This window comes from Gracilinanus agilis, chromosome 2 (genome assembly GCF_016433145.1).
Source record: "Gracilinanus agilis isolate LMUSP501 chromosome 2, AgileGrace, whole genome shotgun sequence".
NCBI classification, from domain to species: Eukaryota; Metazoa; Chordata; class Mammalia; order Didelphimorphia; family Didelphidae; genus Gracilinanus; species Gracilinanus agilis.
The window spans coordinates 369415471-369438363 of NC_058131.1; the positions used below are offsets into that span (position 1 = coordinate 369415471).

At 38.9% G+C, this 22893-nt stretch overlaps 1 protein-coding gene across 1 annotated transcript in view; it reads left to right on the forward strand.

Annotated features, from left to right (window-relative positions):
* The window catches only part of SLIT3 (slit guidance ligand 3), an 835110-nt gene that overhangs the window by 748798 nt on the left and 63419 nt on the right, over nt 1-22893 (forward strand). Inside the window, exons 22-24 of the mRNA XM_044659841.1 lie at nt 10026-10094; nt 12541-12612; nt 13446-13517. Coding sequence (XP_044515776.1) covers nt 10026-10094; nt 12541-12612; nt 13446-13517 — 213 coding nt within the window. The remainder of the gene's footprint in view (nt 1-10025; nt 10095-12540; nt 12613-13445; nt 13518-22893) is intronic.

The following is a 22893-nucleotide window of genomic DNA, read 5'->3' on the forward strand; positions in this document are numbered from 1 at the left end:
TATATAGTATACTGTGTTTATATATATATACACACACTCATATATATGTATATATATATAGTGTAAATGGAAAGTAATTTAAAAAGAAGGCAATAGGAGCAAAGGGGCATCAAGAAAGATATTTGAAGAAGATAGCATTTGAATCAAATATTAATGGAAGCCAGAGTAACTACAATAGCACCTTCTTCATTCTGGATATAAAATATCCCCATATAAAATATGACCTTCTTCATTCTGGATATAAAATATCTAGAGCAGTGGTTCCCAAACTTTTTTGGCCTACTGCCCCCTTTCCAGAAAAAATATTACTTAAACCCCCTGGAAATTAATTTTTTTAAAAATTTTAATAGCAATTAACAGGAAAGATAAATGCACCTGTGGCCATTCCCTGGATCGCTGCAGCACCCACCAGGGGGCGGTGGCGCCCACTTTGGGAATCACTGATCTAGAGCTACAACTAGGACCAACAGGAATTTATTTTAAGTGGGCCATATTTCAGAAGTCCAGCTGTGGATGTTCCCCAGAAAGTCCAGCCAACCCTCAGCTTTAGGAGGTTGTAGGCAGGTAAAGTGGATACCAGGAGAAAAACTCTGTGGAAATTTGATCCTAGAATGGAGAGAGAGGAGAGGGGAAGATGGATTGAGGAATTTCACTGTTTATAATGGCATGTGCCAGGAGAGGACTGCTGCTGAAAGGAAGAATGTTCTTCCCCATCCTCCTCTTGGCATATGAGGTCAAAGTCCCATTTACCCCTGACTATGCCAATAAATGCAATCTAAGACTGAATTAGCCTTTTTGGCAGCTCGATCACACTTTTGGCTTGTATTGATCTAGCAATCCACCAAAAGCCAAAGTCTTTTCACATTAATTATTGCCTAGCCTTGCTTTTCCCACCCTGCCCCTCCTTCGTCCTCGCAGGCTTATTGCTAGAGCTATTGTTCAGTCTGTAAGTCCTCCAAATGTATATTTGCACTTGGGACCCTTTGTTTCAGTAGCCCCATCCCATCCTAAGTCTTTGTCATTTATTGTGGAAACAAGTCTGGCAACCATTTCTCTAACAAGAAAAAAGCAAGCCCAAAGTGATAGAGGTTGGAGATACAGGAGAGCAGGCTCAGAAAGAACCCTTCTCCTTAGTCCTCTACTTTGATGGAAATAAGACCACAGGACATAACAGGTAAAGCTGCTGCTCTTAGAATCCAGGGCCAAGAAGGATGAATGTTTGTAGGTATCAGAGAATGTAAAAAGGGAGGAAAGAGAATGAAACTCAGCAGTAATCCTAGAGAAGCTTCCTATCTTTTCTCTCACACCTGAACCCACACACACGCACGCATACACACACATACACATGCACACGTATACATGCCCCCTCCGCCCCAGTTAATGGCAATAGGATTATTGGGTGGGTGAGATAATTATTGCTCCAGGAACCTGGCTGGAATACTCCAGACTGACTTCCTCACAGATTATGTGGACCATTTCCTACCACCCTTCTGTTGCCATTGACACTGCATCTCTAATGGAAATGCCAGCTTATGGCTGCTGGTGTGGATCCTTTTATGGAAGGCAGCCCTGGTGGTACCCTCCCCATCAGTACTTGGCAGGGCGAATTGTCCTTTCTGTAACATAAAGGAGAGAAGTCACTGAGCTAAAAACTTCAATGGAGCCGGCCCCAGTCTGGAGAGACTTGATAATCAGCCCCACAGACTCTGGGATGTGGGAGATGGAGAAGGAGAAATCCTTTCCTGGAGGAATTTTTCAAATTTTCCTATAAGAGAAGATTCAGGCTTTTGGCTGGAGCTGAAAAAGCATTCAAATTAAGGCTGATTTAAGTCTGATCTGTCAGAAATGCTTTGGCAGGCTGGAAGGCCAAGCAGAGCCAGAGTGTAGGGCATCTTAATAGAATTCCAAAAACCAACTCTTGGCAAGAGTTAGTTTTAGCATCCCATGTTTTCTTGTGTTTTTTTTTCTTTCTACAGACTAGTATCTACTTTTAAGAAGTAAAATCTCTCGATTCCTCATCTCCCAAGTTATTCTTCCGCAGCCATTTCCCAGAGATCCAAAGAGGCTTTTTGATCTTAGCTTTGTTTTTTTCATTCTGTACCACCTGATTTAAACGAGGGCCAGGATCCATGTAGACAAGAGCACTAGACATCTAGTAGTAGACAGAAGCACGCAGCAATTGTACACTCTCCATGGACCTCATTTTGCCATCTGAAAAAATGGGAGCAATATTATCTGTGCTGCCTATGGATGACATTCCCTGGGGCTACTCTTGTTTTTCTTTTTTTTTTTTTATAAACCCTTGTACTTTGGTGTATTGTCTCATAGGTGGGAGATTGGTAAGGGTGGGCAATGGGGGTCAAGTGACTTGCCCAGGGTCACACAGCTGGAAAGTGTCTGAGGCCGGGTTTGAACCTAGGACCTCCTGTCTCTAGGCCTGACTCTCACTCCACTGAGCTACCCAGCTGCCCCCTACTCTTGTTTTTCTGTATCAGTTTGCGTTCCTACAAGCAGTGATCCCCAGGATGGGAATGAGATGGTTGAAAATGAGAACAAGGAAATCAGTATTGCAGGCAAAGAAGCAAAGTGTTAAAAGTGCGGAGCAGTAGCCAGCCCAGATGATTCCCTTTTCTTTCTCTTATGAATTGTGTCAGTGACCCTGTTTTGATGCATGGATGATCATACATCATTGAAGTAGGGTCTTTCTCTCAACGATACAGGTCGCAGATACCTAGAAACAAATTCTATTAATAATTTTTTAAGTACAAGTCACATCCATCCCTGCCCATGCCTGCTCTAAGTACCATCGGTAAACTGAAAAGATTCTAGGTTGCCAGGATATATGAAGGATATATATGAAGACAACCAGTTATGGGCATCAAGATCTGATCATTCAGGAGGCAGCTGGGTAGCTCAGTGGATTGAGAGTCAGGCCTAAAGACGGGAGGTCCTAGGTTCAAATCCAGCCTCAGACACTTCCCAGCTGTGTGACCCTGGGCAAGTCACTTGACCCCCATTGCCCACCCTTACCACTCATCCACCTATGAGCCAATACAAAGAAGTTAAGGGTTTAAAAAAAAAAAAGATCTGATCATTCACACAAGACCAAGGGTAGAATGCCCCTCTGGTATTTATTCCTATTCTCTGGGATGTTAGTGACACTTTGTATGTAGTGATGTCAAGTCCTATCCAAGTCACAACACCATTTAGTTAAGCCCCAGAGACTTTTGCAGAAGTTTAGAACATAGAGAGGCAAAGTTCAAAAATGGTAAACCTAGAATCTATTGAGTAGAAGGTGATGTGTGAAATTAGATCTAATCCACCAGATTAGATCCACTAAGAGAAATAAGACAAGACCTCTGCCCTCAAGACACTTACAGTCTAGCTCTAAAGTTAGGATGTTTATACATCATTCATTCAACATACATTAATAAAGCTCCAACTATGTACCAGACACTGTGCTAGCTTCTGAGGACACAAAGACAAAAACAAAACAGCCCTGCCCTCAAGAAGCTGATATTGTGTTAGCAAAAAAGGTGCTAGATAGGTATGCCAAATAAAAGGTATCCATGCTTTCTACTATAGGGAAAAGATCATCGGGCTAAAAGTTTAAAGCCCTGGATTCGAATTTTATTCTTTCCATTAACTAACTAGGTAGCATTAACCAACCTTGGGCAAGTCAGTTTTCTTTCTCTCCATGCTTCAGTCTCTTCATATGTAAAATGAGAGTTCCTGTGGTCCTTTCCAATTCTAACACCTTTTGATTCCATGATTTCAGAACAGGATGAGATTGCCATGGGTGGTTTCAAACTGGACTTGATGATGATGACACGACATCACAGAAAGTATTGGATTAGGAGATGAAGACTTAGTTTGGGCCCTGACTTGGCCAGTAGCTTGCTGAATGAGACAAGTTAGCTATTCCTAAGTTCTTTTCCAAATCTAATGGTTTATGAACTATGATTTCTCACATAAATGGGTAGGGCATGGCTAAGTGGAGATGAGGAGGGGATGTGGAGTGGGGACGACAGTGAGGGGAAGCTATTATAAGACAATAGAGCAGAATGTGGAAAACAGTCTACTCAGAAGGGCCCAACCATCTTACTAGAAAGTCAAACAGCAAAGCATTTGAGAGGAATACTTTGTGACCTTCAGAATGGAATGATTTCTTTGTGAGGTGGAATAAAACTAAGAGGAAGAGAAAATTGATGAGATTGTGTTCTTCTAATTCTTTCCCACCTCCTCCACTTCATGATAGTCATACAGCAACAATTCAGGCAAAGTCTTGAGGGTCTTTATTTTGTTCCCTCATTTGTCATAAGTAGTTATTTGCAATTTTTATGGTTGGATATAGAAATATAGACACTGTGATGCCAAAAACGAGAATGCTGGTTCTGCAGTTAGAAAACCTAGGTAAAAATCCCACATTTGGACACTTAACCATCTGTGTCACCTCGGGTGAACCATTTAATTTCCCTAGAACTCAGTTTCCTCATTTGTAGAATAGAAGGGCTGGACTAGGTGGTCTCTAAGTAACTTTCCAATTTTGGGTCCATTAGTCTTTCACCCTGTGAATTCAAGTACCCTAAAACCAAAGAATTGCATGATCCAAGACTCTACCATCAGTGATGACAACCCAACTCCAGACATAGAGATTTCTGTGGAATTTCTTTTGTCCAGAGAAGCAGGATGGGGTCAGGAAGACCTATATTTATCTCTTGCCTTGGATATTTAGGAACTGTGTGAGCATAAACAGGGACTTCATACCTCATCCTCAGTTTCCTGAGCTTTACATAGTAGACCTGTGAGTTCACTGGTAGAGAGAACTTTCAGGTAAGGAAACTCAGGCTATTAATATAAGTTGGCATCTTCTCTACACTTCACACTTTTATAGAGTCACTTATGGCACTGGGATATAAAGTGCCTTACCTAGTGTCACACTAGAAGTACATAACAGACGTAGGACTCAAACCCAGTCCTACTGGCTTCAGAGCTGGCTCTCTAGTCATATAACAAATTAATACAGGTATCCTTTCCACATCACAACTTTCCCTATTGTGGTTTTGATATATTGAGGAACAGCATAAGAAATTAAACAAGAATTTTGGGTGAGTTTTGTAGAAGTCACAGATGACATACAAAGGTCAGCAGATGACACAGAAAATGTTTGGGAATTCAGAAATGCATAAAATATATGTATGGTATTATATAATTTATCACATGTTTTCTTTTAATACCATAAATATACACAATTGCTTTTTAATATAAATATAATTTTAATATATAAATAATATATAAATTTAATGTAAATTAAAATAAATGAATAAAATATTTATATTTAATGAAATAAATAAATATGATAAATTAAAATATAAAATATAAATAAAATAAATAAAAATAAATAAAAAATTAGTTTGCAAAGGGGCAGCTGGGTAGCTCAGTGGAGTGAGAGTCAGGCCTAGAGACAGGAGGTCCTAGGTTCAAACCCGGCCTCAGCCATTTCCCAGCTGTGTGACCCTGGGCAAGTCACTTGACCCCCATTGCCCACCCTTACCAATCTTCCACCTATGAGACAATACACCGAAGTACAAGGGTTAAAAAAAATTAGTTTGCAAAAAAAAGATAAAAGCTAGCAGATGATACACAAAAGCTAGAAATGTAAAGATATCTTTAAAATTTAGTAACTCGTAAATATATATCAGATGCTATAAACACCTCATAAAAGAAAAAGAAAAAACTCAGAATTCTTTGGCATGAAGGGAGGACCAAGAAATTTTACATGGATTTTCCAGATCCCAAGGGCACTGTGCTCCTAAACCCCAAAATGTGAAAGGGATACCTGTATATTATAACAACAAATATTATAATATCTTATTTTATACTGTATAATAATATCATATGAAAAATATAATAATATCTTCAATACTGCTTCCCAAGATTGTTGTAATGATGAAATGAGATAATATGATGAGATGTGAGGTGAAAGAGAAAAATGAGATAATAAATGTTTTAAAGCACTTCAGAATGCTTTACAAATGTCTGTTGTTTCCAGCATCTAACAACAAACTCATCAAAGCAATTCCCATTCATGATTATTAATGTTGCTGTGGTTAAGCATAATCAGCAGACAAGGTTTCCCTGGACTCCAGTGTCCTGCCCTTACTGGTTGCTGCTGAGATGAAAAAGAACATGCCAAATCTCTTTTTGACACATCTATAATCCACTGGGGCACTAGGTGGCAGAGTAGATAAAGTACAGGACTAAAGTTGGAAAGACTCATCTTCACGAATTCAAATCTGGCCTCAGACACTAGCTCTGTGACCCTCAGCAAGTCACTTAATCATGTTTGCCTCCATTTCTTCATCTATAAAATGAGCTGGAGAAAGAAATGGCAAACCACTCTAGTATCTTTGCCAAGAAAGCCCCAATTGGAGTCATGAAGAGTCAGACCCAACTGAAATGATTCAGCAACGTTTACTGCCCCGAATTAGGTAACAAAATGGAAGGAGAAAAGAAAATATACATGTGTTTATGGCTGTCTGACGTTACATACAATCACTTTCTGACTGAATGTATTTTCTTAATAGTAGTTCTTTGGTAGCTAATGAGTCTTCCTAGATTAAATGCACCCATAGTTGCTCTTTACCACCCACCTGTCTCATTTATCCCATTTGATGTTTCCAATCTTTCCCCAACATGACACCTTGAACCCTCCCTCCTCTAAGCTACTTCCCAATAAAGCCTCATCTCCCTAACTGGAAGAATTCAGTAGCAAAGTCTCTCAAATGTTCTCCTCCGAGAAGAACCTCTTCTACAGCTTTCAACTTTGTACTGTCCAAACCACAGAACCCCAGGAACCCTTACCTACATAAAATGTCCAAGCATTTCAATAAATATGTACCCTGAGAAACAACTCAATATCTGTACCATTGACCATGTACCATTTCAATCCTTAAAAAAAAAAAAATAGAAAAGCCCGTTTTTAAACCACTATTTAAATTGGAGCTAAAATAGTCAGGCAGCAGGCCACTAGCATTTATTAAGCTCTCATTACTTGTAAAACACTATTCTAAGTATTAGGAATACAAATACAAATTGATGGGGGAGGGAGAGAGGGAGGAGAGAGAGAGAGAGAAAAAGAGAGAGAGATAGAGAGAGACAGAAAGAGTGAGAGTGAGAGTATGAGTATGAGTATGAGTGTGAGTGTGAGTGTGAGTGTGAGTGTAAGTTGAGGGAGGAGAGTAGAGAGAGAAAGGTATTCAGCCTAGGAGGAATGTAAGAGTCTGGCTGTTGACCTGGAAAGGAATGAAACTTGATTGGCTGAGGTTCTGAGAGTTGCCATCCGATCAGAGGGAGAGAGTAAAGCCCAGAAAGGAATTAGTCATGTACTATATATTAACAAAGAAAAAAGAAACAATATTATTGTAATATTCAACAGTTAATTCAACAATCACTTCTTCAGGGCCTGCTACTTTACAAAATCTTGTGCTGTGTGCTGGAGGATAGGGATGGGAGAAAAATAAAGAAAAATAAGATACATACCATAAGAAATGACAAACAGAATGATCACATGCAAAAAAAAACAAACCCCAACAACCATTGGAAAGACTTCTATGAAGTAATACAAAATAAAATGGGTAGAATCAAGAGAATATTGTACAACATATGATTAACTGTAAATTATTTAACTATTATCAACAATGCAAGGATCCAAGACAACTCCAAGGGACTCATGTAGGAAAAAAATCTATCTTCCACCATAGAAGGAAATGATGGGGTCTAATTGCAGATTGAAGCATGCCATTTTTCACTTCATTTCCTTTGTGAATATTTTTCTGGTATAAGCAATATGTATTGTCTTTTGCAAAATTACGAATATGGAAATATTTATACCATGATAGCACATGTATAACCTATGTCATATTACCTGCCATCTTGAGGAGAGGGGAAGGGAGAGAACATGGATTACAAAATGTCAGAAAATGATTATTAAAATTTGTACCCACATATAATCTGGAAACTATACATATATAATTTTTAAAAAGAAAAATAAGACACAGGATGTTATCCTACTAGCAGCAAGGACTTCAAGGGACATGATAGAGAGAGGTATAGTTCAACAACAAGAAAACAAGCTTCTTTTAAGGCCTAGCTCAGGTATTATCTCCTATACAATTAGGTGGCCCAGTGGATAGAGTGCTGGGCCTGGAGTCAGGGAAATTCAGTTCAGATCTAGCTTCAGACACTTACTAACCCAGGCAAGTCACTTAACTTCTGTCTGCCACAGTTTCCTCATCTATAAAATAAGGATAATAATAGCACCTATCTTACAGGGCTGTTATGAAGATTAATTAAGATGGTATATGTAAAAGGGCTTTGCAAACCTCAAAATTCTATCGTTATCATTATTATCTATTTCATTTATGACCTTATAGATTCCATTCCTGTCTTCCCCTCTTGAGCTTTGCTTTTCTAAACCAAAGAAGCCTAATCTTTCTTATGTGTCTTCATCATTGGTTTTTCTTCCCTCTAATATGGCTGCTTGCTTTAGTCACCAGCATAGTAGAGTGACAAGAAGAATCTATGTTCAAATCCTGGTCCTGCCAGGAATTTGACCTGTGGCACCTTAGGCCTCAGTTTCCTCACTTATAAAATCGGGGAGAGAGAGAGAGTTTGAAGGAAATGACCTCAAAGGTTACTTCCAGCTCCAAAGCTGTCATCTGAAGATCCTCTTCTTCCCCTACAGAAATGGGAACATCTACCCATTTCTGCAGATGACTGCTACTTTGCAGTCTATTTTGGGAGGTTAGGAGGATAGAAGATGGCTTGCAAAGCAGAGAGTGAGGAATTGCCAGTGTGCACACCCCCTCCATCAGTATAGATCTATAGTTCTTCTGTAAGCTGGATAATAAACAGTCCCCTGGGCACTGAAAAATTAAAAGACCTGTAATCACATAACTAGTATATGTCAGAGGGTTATATGGGGTGTTGAGGGAGGACTAGCTCCTCTGGTGTGGGGACTTGCTGAGACCTTTTCAGAGCTGTTCATTCGTCTTTGGTGTCTACCTTTCACCCAACTCTTGCCAGACTCCAAGAAAGTGTAACATGCATTGTCTACACCCTGATAAAATCATCTCAGTAGAAGGGCTAAACCAAATTGAGGGTAACCAACCGCCTCGAACCTGTTGTGGGATTCGAGGATGTCTACTCCAAGCACGTGAAGACTTCCCCCTGCAGAACGGGCAGATGAGAACAATTTGTTCTGTGGCGCTTTTAGAGCTTGGTCAGACATCAAAGACAAGGCCATCCATTGCATCCTGGGCCATCACTAGATATCTTGACTTTTGACTTGCCACTGGACCTCAGTGACTCTGGGAGAGTGACTGATGACTGCAACTCTGCCTCACATCCATTTCATGCCTAATTCAAGAAATCACCTCTTGATATCATTAGTCCTCTTCAAAAACAAAAAGCAAACAGCATGTGTCAGGGACAAGACTTGATCACAGGTCTTCCTAACTCTAAATCTAGTCCTCTGTCCACTGTGCCACACAGTCTTCCTCCAGCAACCATAACTACACATAATGTTCCAGATTTTGGAACAGCAATCTCAGCTAACAGTAAGAGGGACATTTTAAAAATCTTTTTTTTCCTTCCAAATATGTACTGTATGTCCTTGAATACTATATTGTTGTCCCTGGAAGAAAGGATAGTAATTCTTTCTTTTACAGCTGAGCTTTACAGACTGATCCTAGGAAGCCCAAGTTAGCACTGCTCAAAGTAGGGGCCTTGAAAAATGGAACTCACTTGTTCCCCTGTGAAAAGAAACAACCTTGGGCTCAAAAAATTGGAGTCTTTTTTCCCCCATCTTCCCATAAATCTTGCCTCTTTGCCTTATTTCCATTCATAATACATGGGGAACACACAGCCTCATCTCTCAGGAGTCCTTGCCTGAAAGTATGTGTGTGTGTGTGTTTGTGTGATTTGGTTCCCTTTACTCTGTCTTCTTCTCTTTTTTTTTTCAGATACCTGGAAGGAAACCATTTAACAACTGTACCTAAAGAGCTGTCCACCCTCAGACACCTGACACTAATGTAAGGGGCCTGGGGCTGGGTGGCTACTACCTGAGATTCTTATTTACCCCCCTGGTGCTGGGAGGTTAGCTCGGTGGACCCCATGCTTAGAGTGATGGAGACTGCCACAGAGTTTTGGCCCTCTCTCACTCTGAGGGCCCAGTTACATACCAGCAGGACTTGGCAGGTTTCAAATATCTTAACCCTGGGTAGTCTGCTTATTACTGCCCCTCCTTTTCCTTCCAAGCACATAGTCTAAAGTGAATGGGAAGAACCTGTCTTTAACTGAATTCACTCCCTCGATAAGTAACCCGGCCTGGAATGCCTCTCTGAAGATACCCAAAACTCTTTGAGTGAAGATCTGAGTTGCCCTGTGTTGAGCCAGAGAGATCTGGGTTGGCTTGCTATGAGGTACCGGGAAGCCCATAAACTAGTTTTGGTGCTTATTACTAAATGTCCTTGTTGCCCCTTCAACCTCCAATGGCCCCAACAGAAATAGGACCATTCAGGACAGTCAACTTGAGGTAGAACAGAAGAAAAACAACTACTTGATCACATGGGTCGATGGCGATAGGATTAGGGATGCAGACTCTAAGCAATTACCCTAATGCAAATATTAATAATATGGAAATAGGTCTTGATCAACGACACATGTAAAACCCAGTGGAATTGCTCATTGGCTATGGAAGGGGGTGGGGGAAGGGGAGGGAAAGAATACGAATCATGTAACTATGGGAAAATATTCTTAATTAATTAATTAATTAAATGAAAAATTTCAAATTTTAAAAAAAACGAGGGAGAAGAGGAGGTTCTCCTCAGCCAGGGCTCTTAGTAAATGGCAAATGAGAGCCCCCTCCCCTACCCCCATGAAATGACCTGTGGAGAAGTGAGTGCCTGGGCTAGTGAGACCAGAAAAGAATCCGTCATTCAATAAGAAGCACCTACTATGTGCAAGGAACTATGCTAGGCCCCGGGGATATAGATACGAAGAACTCAATAACCCCTACCTTCAAGGGGCTTACAGTCTAATGGAGGACACAACAGGTTTTGTGTGTATTTGTGTACATATATACATGTACGTTTATGTGTGTTTGTGTGTATATACATATATGTATATGTGTGATTGATATATACATATATGTGTGTACTTGCCTCCCCCATCAGAATCTAAGCTCCTTGCCAGTATATATGTTTATATATAAGCATAAATATGTGTAAATAATATGTAAATAAAAGCATATATGTGTATACTTGTATATATGTGACAAATAAAGAATCTAAGCTCCTTACTAGTATATTTGTTTACATATATTTATGTTTATATAAACATAAATATTTGTAAAGATATGTAAATAATATGTAAATAAAAGCATATATATGTGTATACTTATATATGTGACAAATAAAGAATCTAAGCTCCTTACTAGTATATATGTTTACATATATTCATTTTTATATATAAGCATAAATATATGTAAATAATATGTAAATAAAAGCATATATGTGTATACTTGTATATATGTGACAAATAAAGAATCTAAGCTCCTTACTAGTATATTTGTTTACATATATTTATGTTTATATAAACATAAATATTTGTAAAGATATGTAAATAATATGTAAATAAAAGCATATATATGTGTATACTTATATATGTGACAAATAAAGAATCTAAGCTCCTTACTAGTATATATGTTTACATATATTCATTTTTATATATAAGCATAAATATATGTAAATAATATGTAAATAAAAGCATATATGTGTATACTTGTATATATGTGACAAATAAAGAATCTAAGCTCCTTACTAGTATATTTGTTTACATATATTTATGTTTATATAAACATAAATATTTGTAAATATATGTAAATAATATGTAAATAAAAGCATATATGTGTGTATACTTATATATGTGACAAATAAAGACTCTAAGCTCCTTACTAGTATATATGTTTACATATATTTATGTTTATATGTAAGCATAAATAGATGTGAATGATATGTAAATAAAAGCATATATGTGTATACTTGTATATATATATGTCAAATAAAGAATCTAAGCTCCTTACCAGTATATATGTTTACATATATTTATGCTTATATATAAGAATAAATATATGTAAATAAAAAATTTGTAAATAATATGTAAATAAAAGCATATATATGTATGCTTGTATATGTGTGACAAATATGACAAAATAAATAAAAATACATACAAAGTTGTTAAATAGAAAGTATGGGAGGGAGGCATTGACAGTTATGGGGAGCATGAATTGGGGGACTAGGAAACGGTGAGGTCCTCGGGCAGGAACGATATTTGGAGACTGCATAAAATGAGAATGCATAGAAGTGGCCTTTGGCTGCAGTGAGATGCACTGAGAGGGGGAAACTGAGGCCATCAGAAGTTCCTGGTCCACGGAGCCAAGGGTAGCTATGACCCTTCTGTTGTACGCTTCTTCTCTAGTGACTTGAGCAATAACAGCATCAGCGTCCTGGCCAATTATACCTTCAGCAACATGACTCAACTCTCCACGCTGTAAGTAACACAACAAACCAGCATTTGTCTCCAAGCTTATGGCCCTTCTCTTCCTTTGCTTTCTTAAACCCGTCTGTTCTCCCAGCATCTCTGTCTCACACACACATACCTAGGCACCAAGGCAGACACACACAAAATATATAGTAGGCTAATGGCCACAGACCTGAGGCATTTATTCAAGGTAGTTCAACTCAACAAAGATGTATTAAGCACCTCCTTTGTGTCAAGCAGGATGCTAGATGCTAGGAATACAAACACACAACAATGAGAATAGTCCCTGCCCTCAAGGAGCTTATGTTCTACCCAGGAAAACAACTTGAACTTAGATGTGTTGTTGGGTCTTTGCAGATATTGCCTCCAGTTACTTGGAACAAAACACAGCTAGGAGGCCACCCAGCCTTGAAAAACTCTTTTCCATGTCTATCTACCCAAACTCTGGTCCTTCCTCTTTTCTCCTGGCATTTCAAGAATAGTAGTGGCCTCTCTACCATTTCAATGGAGGAGAGCCGGGACATGTAATCAACAGAGGAGAAAATCAGTATAAATTTGTAGTCATCCGTTTTGTAATTCCTCTTATTTAGTTGAGGAGTTTTCTACCTACAGTGAATTTTCCCGTCTGATTTCACTTTGTTCAAGCCCCTTGTATTCGAGTCATTTTTGCATGCTTTGAGTATGCACCACTTGAAGGCAGAGACAGCTAGTCCCAGAGACTTACCCAAGGAGGGAGTTGACTTGGTATGCAACCTTGGTGATGCCTAGCCCACAAAGCCCATAACTTACCCGTGGATACTCATGAACCAACAGACTGTGACAGTCATCCTTTTCTTCCTCAGCATCTTGAGCTACAACCAGCTGCGCTGCATTCCAATCCATGCCTTCAATGGCCTGCGGTCTCTTCGAGTGTTGTGAGTATACCCTAGCCCAGTGACGGGCAAACTTTTTAAAGAGGGGGCCAAAGGAAAGGAAATGCTCCTCTGTCAGTCTGTTTCTAAGGCAACTCTTTTGAAGTTTCATTGTATTGTATCCTACTCATTGTATTCGTCAGATTAGGAATAATGTTGCAGTGCCAGGTAGAACATTTCAGGGGGCTGCATCTGGCCCCCGCGGGCCATAGTTTGCCTATCACTGTCCTAGCCAGCTAAGGAGGGGAGTTGACATTTGGTTCATCTGACTGTGTGGTTACAGGCCATGGAATAATTTTATTTCATTTCTCACCTTGGTAGTCCAGTGTCTCCCAATATAAATTGACTATTTTCAGAAAGAGATACAGGATCCTCCCTGTCAGCTAGCCTAGGTTAGCCTAAAGGAAAGAATCTTATATCAAAACCCAGTTTAGGAGCAGGAAAAAATTAGGTGGCCATTCTAGCTCCTAATATCAATCACTACCACCTTTTTTTTAAAACCCTTACCTTCCACCTTAGAATCAATATTGTGTTTTGGTTCCAAGACAGAAGATTGGTAAGGGTGGGCAATGAGGGTTAAGTGACTTGCCCAGGGTCACACAGCTAGGAAGTGTCTGAGGCCAGATGTAAACCCAGAACCTCTCATCCCTGAGCTCTCAATCCACTGAGACACCTAGCTGCCCTCCACTACCACCTTAATAATAATAAATAATAATAATAGCTATCATTTTCATAACACCTTAAAGTTTACTAAGAATTATACATGTGTTATCTCATTTGAGCCTCAAAAGAACCCTTGCCATTATTGACTCCATTTCACAGATGATGAAACTAAGACAAGTGACACAGCTGAAAGTATTAGAATTCTAACTCAGATCTTCCTGACTCCAAGTCAAGTGCTCCATCCACTGTGCCGCCCCAACTACCTATTATTGTGATTATTTATTACGCCTATTATCATTCTATGTCTTCTTATATTAGATGCATATTGTTAGGAACAGCTTAGGGGCACTTTCCTACCTCCAGACCTGTTAACCGGCTGCCCACTCTAGCCGGTACCCGATGACATTAGTGAAATGGATCCCCAGTAGCTGTGCCCATTCAGGAGCCTCCAGATTGATATGATTTATTGCAGCCCACAAAACTCTGGTGTCAGCTACTACTCCCGCCACATGTCATCTGCGTTGTTATTAAAAATCAATTCTCCAGAGGAGAAGAAGTGCCCAGGACTGACAGTGTGCAATCTGTTATTGTCACTTATTTATTATCCACATCCTCAGGAGAGTCTCAGAAAAGAAAACATCAGCAAAACAATTTCCCCATTTCCAGCTTAACACAAAGGGAGAAAGGTACATCTTGTTGGCCAGAGCTGAGGCAGAGTTCTCTCCCTCCTTCCCTCCATCCCTCCCTCCCTCCCCATATTTCTGACCATTCTTCCTCCTTGCCAGTACTTCAAGTGGCTTCGATGCTGTCAGCTGAGCCTCACCAGATTTGGAAAGAGTTTGTGTGTACATATGTACATGTATATGTACATGCATGTATATGTGGTCCAAATAGTTCATGCATGTGTGTGGACAGTCAGAATAACTCATGTGCATGTGTGTAGACAATCAGAATAACATGTGTGTATGCATGTATGTAGACAGTCAAAATAGCTCGTGTGGGGGTCAGAAAATCTCATTTCGTGTGTGTGTTTGTGTGTAGACAGTTGTAATAGCTCATGTGTGTATGTGTGTGGACAGTCAGAAGAGCTCTGATTAGGGCACCTCAGTGGACATGGTTCATTCCCATCCCATCCAAGGCACACTCCTGCCTGGGCAACTTTATTCCCTTACAGTAGCTTTGGTAGCCTTGGCTGTCATGTGCCCCTATAGCTGCTGCCCACCTGAGACTTTTTAGCAACATCATCACAGAGTCAGAAAAATGTGAGACCTGGAAGGGATTTTCGAGGTATCTGGCCCAAGTCCCTAATTTTATAGATGAAGAACTGAGGCCCAGAGAAAAGAAATGACTTGCTAGAGGTCCAGTAGTATATTGTTGTTGTTGAGTTTATTTCATTCATGTCCCACTCTTTATGACCCCCATTTGGGGTTTTCTTGGATCCTGGAGTGCTTTGCCATTTGCTTCTCCAGTTCATTTTACAAATGAGGAAACTGAGGGATATAGAATTGACTTGCACAAGGTCACACAAGCTAGTAAGTATCTGAAATTGAAACTGAACTCAGGTCATCCTGACACCAAGTCTGGCACTAGGTTCACTGCATCACCTAACTGCCTCTCACATACTATATATAGCACTCATCACAGCAGGTATTATCAAAGCATTTTAAAGTTTACAAACAATTTTACATAATTTTACTCCCTTGATCCACAGAACAACTCTATGAGGTAAGTGCTATTGGCATAATTATCCCCATTTTACAGATGAGGAAACGGAGGCTTAGATGAATTGACTTTCGAAACCATAGGCACCTTGCTAAGAAATATTGGAGATCGGATTTGGACCCATAGTCACCCACCTGGAAATTCCATTGTTCTTCCTTCTTCGACACACCGCCTTACCCATTGTGGTCAATATTTTAGTTTATTCTTATTGTTGTGAGTCTCTTAGAAGATGGATGCACTTTAAAATTAAACATACTCATTCTTATAATATGGAAAGGACTGAACCTGTGTCATCTTGGAGCATCTTAGATAAGATAGGTGGAGCAATGGATAGAACAATAGATTTGGGGTTCAAATCACATCTCAAATATTTACTAGCTGTGTAGCTTCAGCAAGTCACTTCATTTTTCTATTTTCTTATCTCTAAAAAAAAAAAGGAATTGGACTCTATGGCCTTTGATCATTGGTGTAGGAAACTCTCAAAAGGGGAAACTCCTACTACCAATGTAGGTAAGCACTTTTCCTGTAACTCCTAGACTTTGAGAGTTACCCAAAACAATAATAGATAAATTAAAGTACCTAGAGTGAAACAGCTAATATATATCAGAGGCAGAACTTGAACCCAGGTCTTTTTGGTTCTGAAGCTACCATACTGTCCTTGTCATGAAGTAAATACACAAAAAGCAGTCCTGTTGAAAATAAATACAGGTGGCACATACATTGATTTTGGCCAGGGAGCTATTTGGTAAATGGTAAATGAGAGGGAGGAAATGAATGTTGATTGTCCAAACCAGTCTCAAAAAATGTACTTCTAAGAATATTGGAATCCCTTTATGATCTTGTTGTCAAGAAGACAGGGCTAGCCACTGCATCAATAGCTACATTAGCTATTATTTCGGTTTCTTGGTATGTAAAATTTTTGTGTTTGAAAGATAGGTGAGTATACCCAGAAGCTTAATGATGTGATGACCTGAAAGTATCTGCCTCTACCAGCTTCTGGCTGGCATCCCCCCAAGGGCATATTCTAGGGCTAAGATTTTGTCCCATCCCTCACACCTCTTTAGAGCTTCCAGCTCTTCCCTGGGTTTCTGGGTTTCCTTATACAAACAGATGATCTCATAAGCACTTGAGAAATATCATCCTGGAGCATCTTAGAGAGCTACGCAGGGCAATGGATAGAACTTTGGACTTGGGGTTCATACCTTAAATACTTTCTCACTCTGTAGCCCCAAGCCAGTCACTTCATTTTTTCTGTTTCCTTATCTCTAAAAGGAAGGAATTGGATTTTATGACCTCTAAGATCCCTCCCAACTCTAAAATAATGAGACTAGGGCCACTATAGATCATCCACACCAGATTTCTGACTCTGACTGTGGTAGGATTGCCTTCTGTCAAAAGATGAACCTTAACTGAACCCTGAACATCCCTAACTTGCCCAGAGTCAGGCAGAAACAGAAAAAAGGGGAATACGTTCTAAGAGCAGGTAGGTGGCACAGTGGATAGAATGCCAGGCCTAGAGTAAAAAAAATTCAGATTCAGCCTCACACACTTATTAGCTGTATGACCCTGCTCAAGTCACTCAACCCTGTTTGCCTCAGTGTCTTCACTTCTAAAATGAGCTGGAGAAAAAAATGGCAAACCACTCTGGGATCTTTGCCAAGAAACCCCCAAATGGAGTCAGCCGTGCCTGAACAACAAAAGTTCTAAGGACCTAGAAAGAGCCCTGCTTTGCTCAGAGGCACTCACTCTAGCAGAGGACGGAAGAGAATAAATTAGATTCCCAGAACCTGTCCTTATTTTCTTTTGACTTGTTGGCTTTTGCTTAGTGCTGGGTTTTTGAAATGCAGGATTTCTTCTTTGGGGAAATGGGGGACCAAGAAAAGAGGGAGGTGGTGAGGAGAGGAGAGAATCTGCTGACCGAGCAATTCTGCGCAGCTTTGTGCCCATGAATTACAATCTGTTACTCTGTAGAAAGTTTATAGAGTTCTCTGCAGCAGAGCTAATATATGGGTGTGTAAGGGAGAGAAGTCACAGCACCAAAGCTGCCTTGGGGTCATTCAGTGTTTTTAAATTAGTACTGCCTGTTCCCCTCCAGGGGCCCAGGTCTCATTCCGAAATGATTAACAGTGTGGCTGAAGTTCATTTGCAAAACAGTGAGGAGCCTTTAAGCCATCTGAGTAAATGGCATGGAAGGGCCTGTATGATCCATAAATAATCAGATGAATTGGGGAATAAATGGCTCCTATAAAAGCAGTTTGAAGTGTCCCCACCCTGGCCTCCTCATTTATAAGAAGCTTTCCCACCCTGGCCTCCTCCTCCTTTGTAATACTGTCCAGCTCCTGGACAGTCAGTGAATAAGTGTACACCGCCACCTTTTCTCTCACACGAACTTTGCCCAAAGATGTTGCCTGGGATGGAAGGAAGTTTGAAGGAAAGTTATTGACTCTGCTACTTAAGGGATCCCTTGGAAACTCAGCACTGATGAAGAGAAGTTCAGCAAAGCCATTGTCTTGGTAGGATTTTAGAACCCTTTCCAAATGTATTTTCCTTTTCATTAATAAATCATAGTGGGCAGCTGGGTAGCTCAGTGGATTGAGAGCCAGGCCTAGAGACGGGAGGTCCTAGGTTCAAATCCAGCCTCAGACACTTCCCAACTGTGGGACCCTGGGCAAGTCACTTGACCCCCATTGCCCACCCTTACCACTCTTCCACCTAGGAGCCAATACACGGAAGTTAAGGGTTAAAAATAAATAAATAAACGAACGAACGAACGAACAAATGAATGAATGAATGAATGAATGAATTATAGGCAAAGGAGCAGCTCCCTCGCTCAGTGGGTAGAGAGACTGACCTAGAGACAGGAGGCCCTGGTTTCAAATGTCACCCTAGACACTTCCTAGCTATGTGACCTTGGCCGAGTCACTTAACCCCACTTACCTAGCCCTCATCGCTCTTCTGCTTTGGAACCAATATTTAGTATTGATTCTAAGACAGTAAGGATTAAAAAAAAATAAATTTGTCATAGCCAAAGACCAAATGCAATTTTATGTCTTAAAGAAAAAAGATGGCAAATTCATCAGATATTGTCATGTTTATCAGTTCTACTGTCAAGGCTAATGGTTTGTTTTTAACCGAAAACATTCATACTTTATTAAAGTGATTAGTGCATGGATGTTTGTTTGTTTTTAATTCATTTCTATAATTGAATGTACTTACCGATGGTTACTAAGTTTGAAATGAGCTAAAGAGGGAAAAAAGTCATTAGTGCCTGTTATTAACTTTAATCATTATAATCAGTGGTGGGCAGTGCCCATCAATAAATGAAAAATGTGTTTGAAATTCCATAAATGTATCTGAATTTCAAACATCTTACTTTTCACAGATATGACCTATGTTCACCCATTGCTTACATAATCAAGGTATACACATTCTTAACTTAAACTACACATGATTAATCCTTCACAAGACTCACTAAAAGAGAATTCAGATTTAAGAATTTGCTCATTGTTCTCCCTGCTGAGACTGTTTAGCCCTTGGCTATAAGGTAGTTACACCATATACAAGTATGAATGCATAAACATCTTTCAGATGTCTGTACTGATAAAGGGGAGAAGAGGTAAGGGGTGAAACAAGTAACGTTATCTAAAAATAATGTCTAGTTCCCTTTGTGATACAGTCAGAGAGATCCACTCAAACACTGAGATGAATCCGAGTCTTACATGCAATCACGCACAAATACAATACCTGAAATACTGTGTTCAGTTCAATATGCCACATCCCAGAAACAACTCTGATAAAGTGAAATACATACAGAGGAGGGCAACCAGGTCACTGAGAGAGCTGGAGAACATGCTCTACGAGGATCAGTTGAAGGACCTGGGGATTTCTAGGCTGGGGAAGAGAAGACTTATGGGGCTCAGGGCAGCTATCTTCAGATATTTGAAGAACTGTCACATAGAAGAAGGATTAGACTCGTGCTGGTTGGCATCAAAGAACAAAATAAGGAGCAGCGGTTGAGAATTATAGACGGTAATAAACTTTTGCTCAGTGTAAGAACAAATCTAACAGTGAGAGCTATGAAAAAATAAAATGGGCTACCCCCAGAACCATAGATATTTAGATAGAGGCTGGTTGACATTTGTTGGGAAGACTGAAAAAGATGTTTGGTTTCAAGTATAGATTGACATAGATGTTCCCTAAGGTCCTTGACAATTCTGAGATGGTGATTTTCACATGCATGGTATCCACTCATCTCTATGACCGGTCCCAGACCATTCCTGGCTAAATCTATAATCAGTGCCAGAGAACCAGCTGCAAGATAAAGATTAGAAGTTTTCTTATATTATTATGGATAGTCTGCAAAGCAAATAAACCACAAAATAAAAATAAGTATCTCACAGTCTTAACCTAAATGTGGAGAAATAAAAGGTCATCTCTTAGAGTTATCTTCTCTCCAGATTGGACAGCTCCAAACCAAAACCTAGATTGTCATTCGGCATGTGAGAATCTCCAGGGAAGAGATCCTGCCATTTCCATTACCATTTGTACCTCCCTTAAAGGATTCCATCATTGTAGTAACCCTTTTAGCTGCTATTATAGATTCATATTGAGCTTGACACTGACTAAAACCTCCAAGTCTTTTTATTTATTTTATTTTTATCATCATGCAAAACACACTTCTTTATTGGTCATTGTGGTAAGAGCACACTCATACATAACCAAAAACCCCCCAAAACCCATAAATACACTGATGTGAAAGATAATATTCTTTGATCCACCTCCATTTGACTCTAACGGTTCTTTCTCTGGAGGTGGATAGCATTCCCCATCATAAGTCCTTGAGGATTGTCCCAGATCTTTGCTTTGCTGAGAGTAACCAAGTTTTCACAGCTGATCATTGTACAGTAATACTGTTACTATGTACAGTGTTCTCTCTCAGTCTTCTTATTTCACTCTGCATCAGTTCATGCAGATCTTGCCAGTTTTTTTTCTGAAATCATAATGCTTATCATTTCTTATAACACAATAGAATTGCATTACAAACATGTAACAAAATTTGTTCAGCTATTCTCCAACTGATGGAAATCCCTTCAATTTCCAATTCTTTGCTACCACAAAAAGAGCTGCTATAAGTATTTTTTGTATAAATAGGTCCTTCCCCCTTTTTTATATTTCCTTGGGATACAAACCTAGTAGTGGTATTACCAGATCAAAGAGTATACACAGTTTTATAGCCCTTTGCATATAGTTCTAAATTGTGTTCCAGAATGATTGGATCAGCTCACAACCACACCAACAATGCATTAATGTCCCAATTTTGCCACATCCCCTCCAACATTTACCACCTTCCTTTACTGTCAGTTGGTCAATCTGATAAGTGTGAGGTGTTCCTCAGCATTGCTTTAATTTGCATTTCTCCAATCAAGTGACTTAAAACATTTCTTTCATATGATTATTGATAGCTTTGATTTCTTCATCTGAAAATTGCTTATTCATATCCATTGACCATTTGTCATTTGAAATGGCTTGTATTCTTATAAATTTGACTTAGTTCTCTATAAATTTGAGAAATCAGACCTTTATCAGAGAAATCTGCTATAAAATTTTTCCTAGTTTGTTGTTTCTCTTCTAATCTTGGTTATTTATATTCATTTTCTTTGTACAAAAGCTTTTAAATTTAATATAATCAAAATTATTCATTTTTTATATGTTATAATGCCCTATATCTCCTGTTTGGTCATAAATTCTTCCCCTCTCCAAAGATCTGTCAGATCTGTTCCTCTAATTTACTTATGGCATCACTCTTTATATTTAAATCATATAACCCATTTTGACCTGATCTTGCTATAGAGCATGAGATACTGGTCTATACCTAATTTCTGCCCAAATTCTCTTTTCCAATTTCCCAGCAGTTTTTTTTTTTTAACAGTGAGTTCTTATTCCAAAAGCTAAGATTTGGGGGTTTATTGAATACTAGATTGCTAAGGTCATTTACCTCTATATATTATATATCTAATCTATTCTGTTGTTCCACCATTTTATTTCTTAGCCAGTCCCAGCCTGTTTTAACGATTACTGCTTTATAGCACAGTTTGAAATCTGGTACTGTTAGACCATCTTCCTTCACTTTTTTTTCCATTAATTCCCTTAATATTCTTGACCTTTTGTTCTTCCAGATGGATTTTATTATTTTTTCTAGTACTATTAAGTAATTATTTGATAGTTTGGTTGGCATGGTACTTAGTAAGTTAATTTAGGTAGAATTGTCATTTTTATTATATTAGCTCTGCCTACCCATGAGCAATTAACATTTTTCCAGTTGTATAGATCTGACAATTTGGGTGAAAAGTTTTTTTGTAATTATATTCGAATAATTCCTGTGTTTGTCTTGGCAAATAGATTCCCAGATATTTTATATTGTCTAGAGTTATTTTAAATAGAATTCCTCTTTCTATCTCTTGCTGCTGAACTTTGTTGCTAATATATAGAAATGATGATGATTTATGTGGATTTATTTTATATCTTGCAACTTTGCTAAAGTTATTATTTCAACTAATTTTTAGGTGATTCTCTAGAATTCTCTAAATATACCATCACATCATCTTCAGTGATAGTTCAGTTTCCTCATTGCCTACTTTAATTCCTTACATTTCTTTTTCTTTCCTTAAGTTAGCATTTCTAATATGATATTAAATACTATTGACAATAATGGGCATCTTTACTTCATTCCTGATCATATTGGGAAGGACTCTTTCTTATCTCTATTGCAGATGATAATTGCTCATGGTTTTAGGTAGATTCTACTTACCATTTTAAGGAATGACCCATTTATTCCTATGCTTTCTAGTATTTTTAATAGGAATGGGTGTCATATTTTGTCAAAGGTTTTTTCTACATCTATTGAGATGACATGTAATTTCTATTAGTTTGGTTATTGATATGTTTGGTTGTCAGATCTTTTATACAGAAAAAAATTGTTTTCTAGCTATATCTC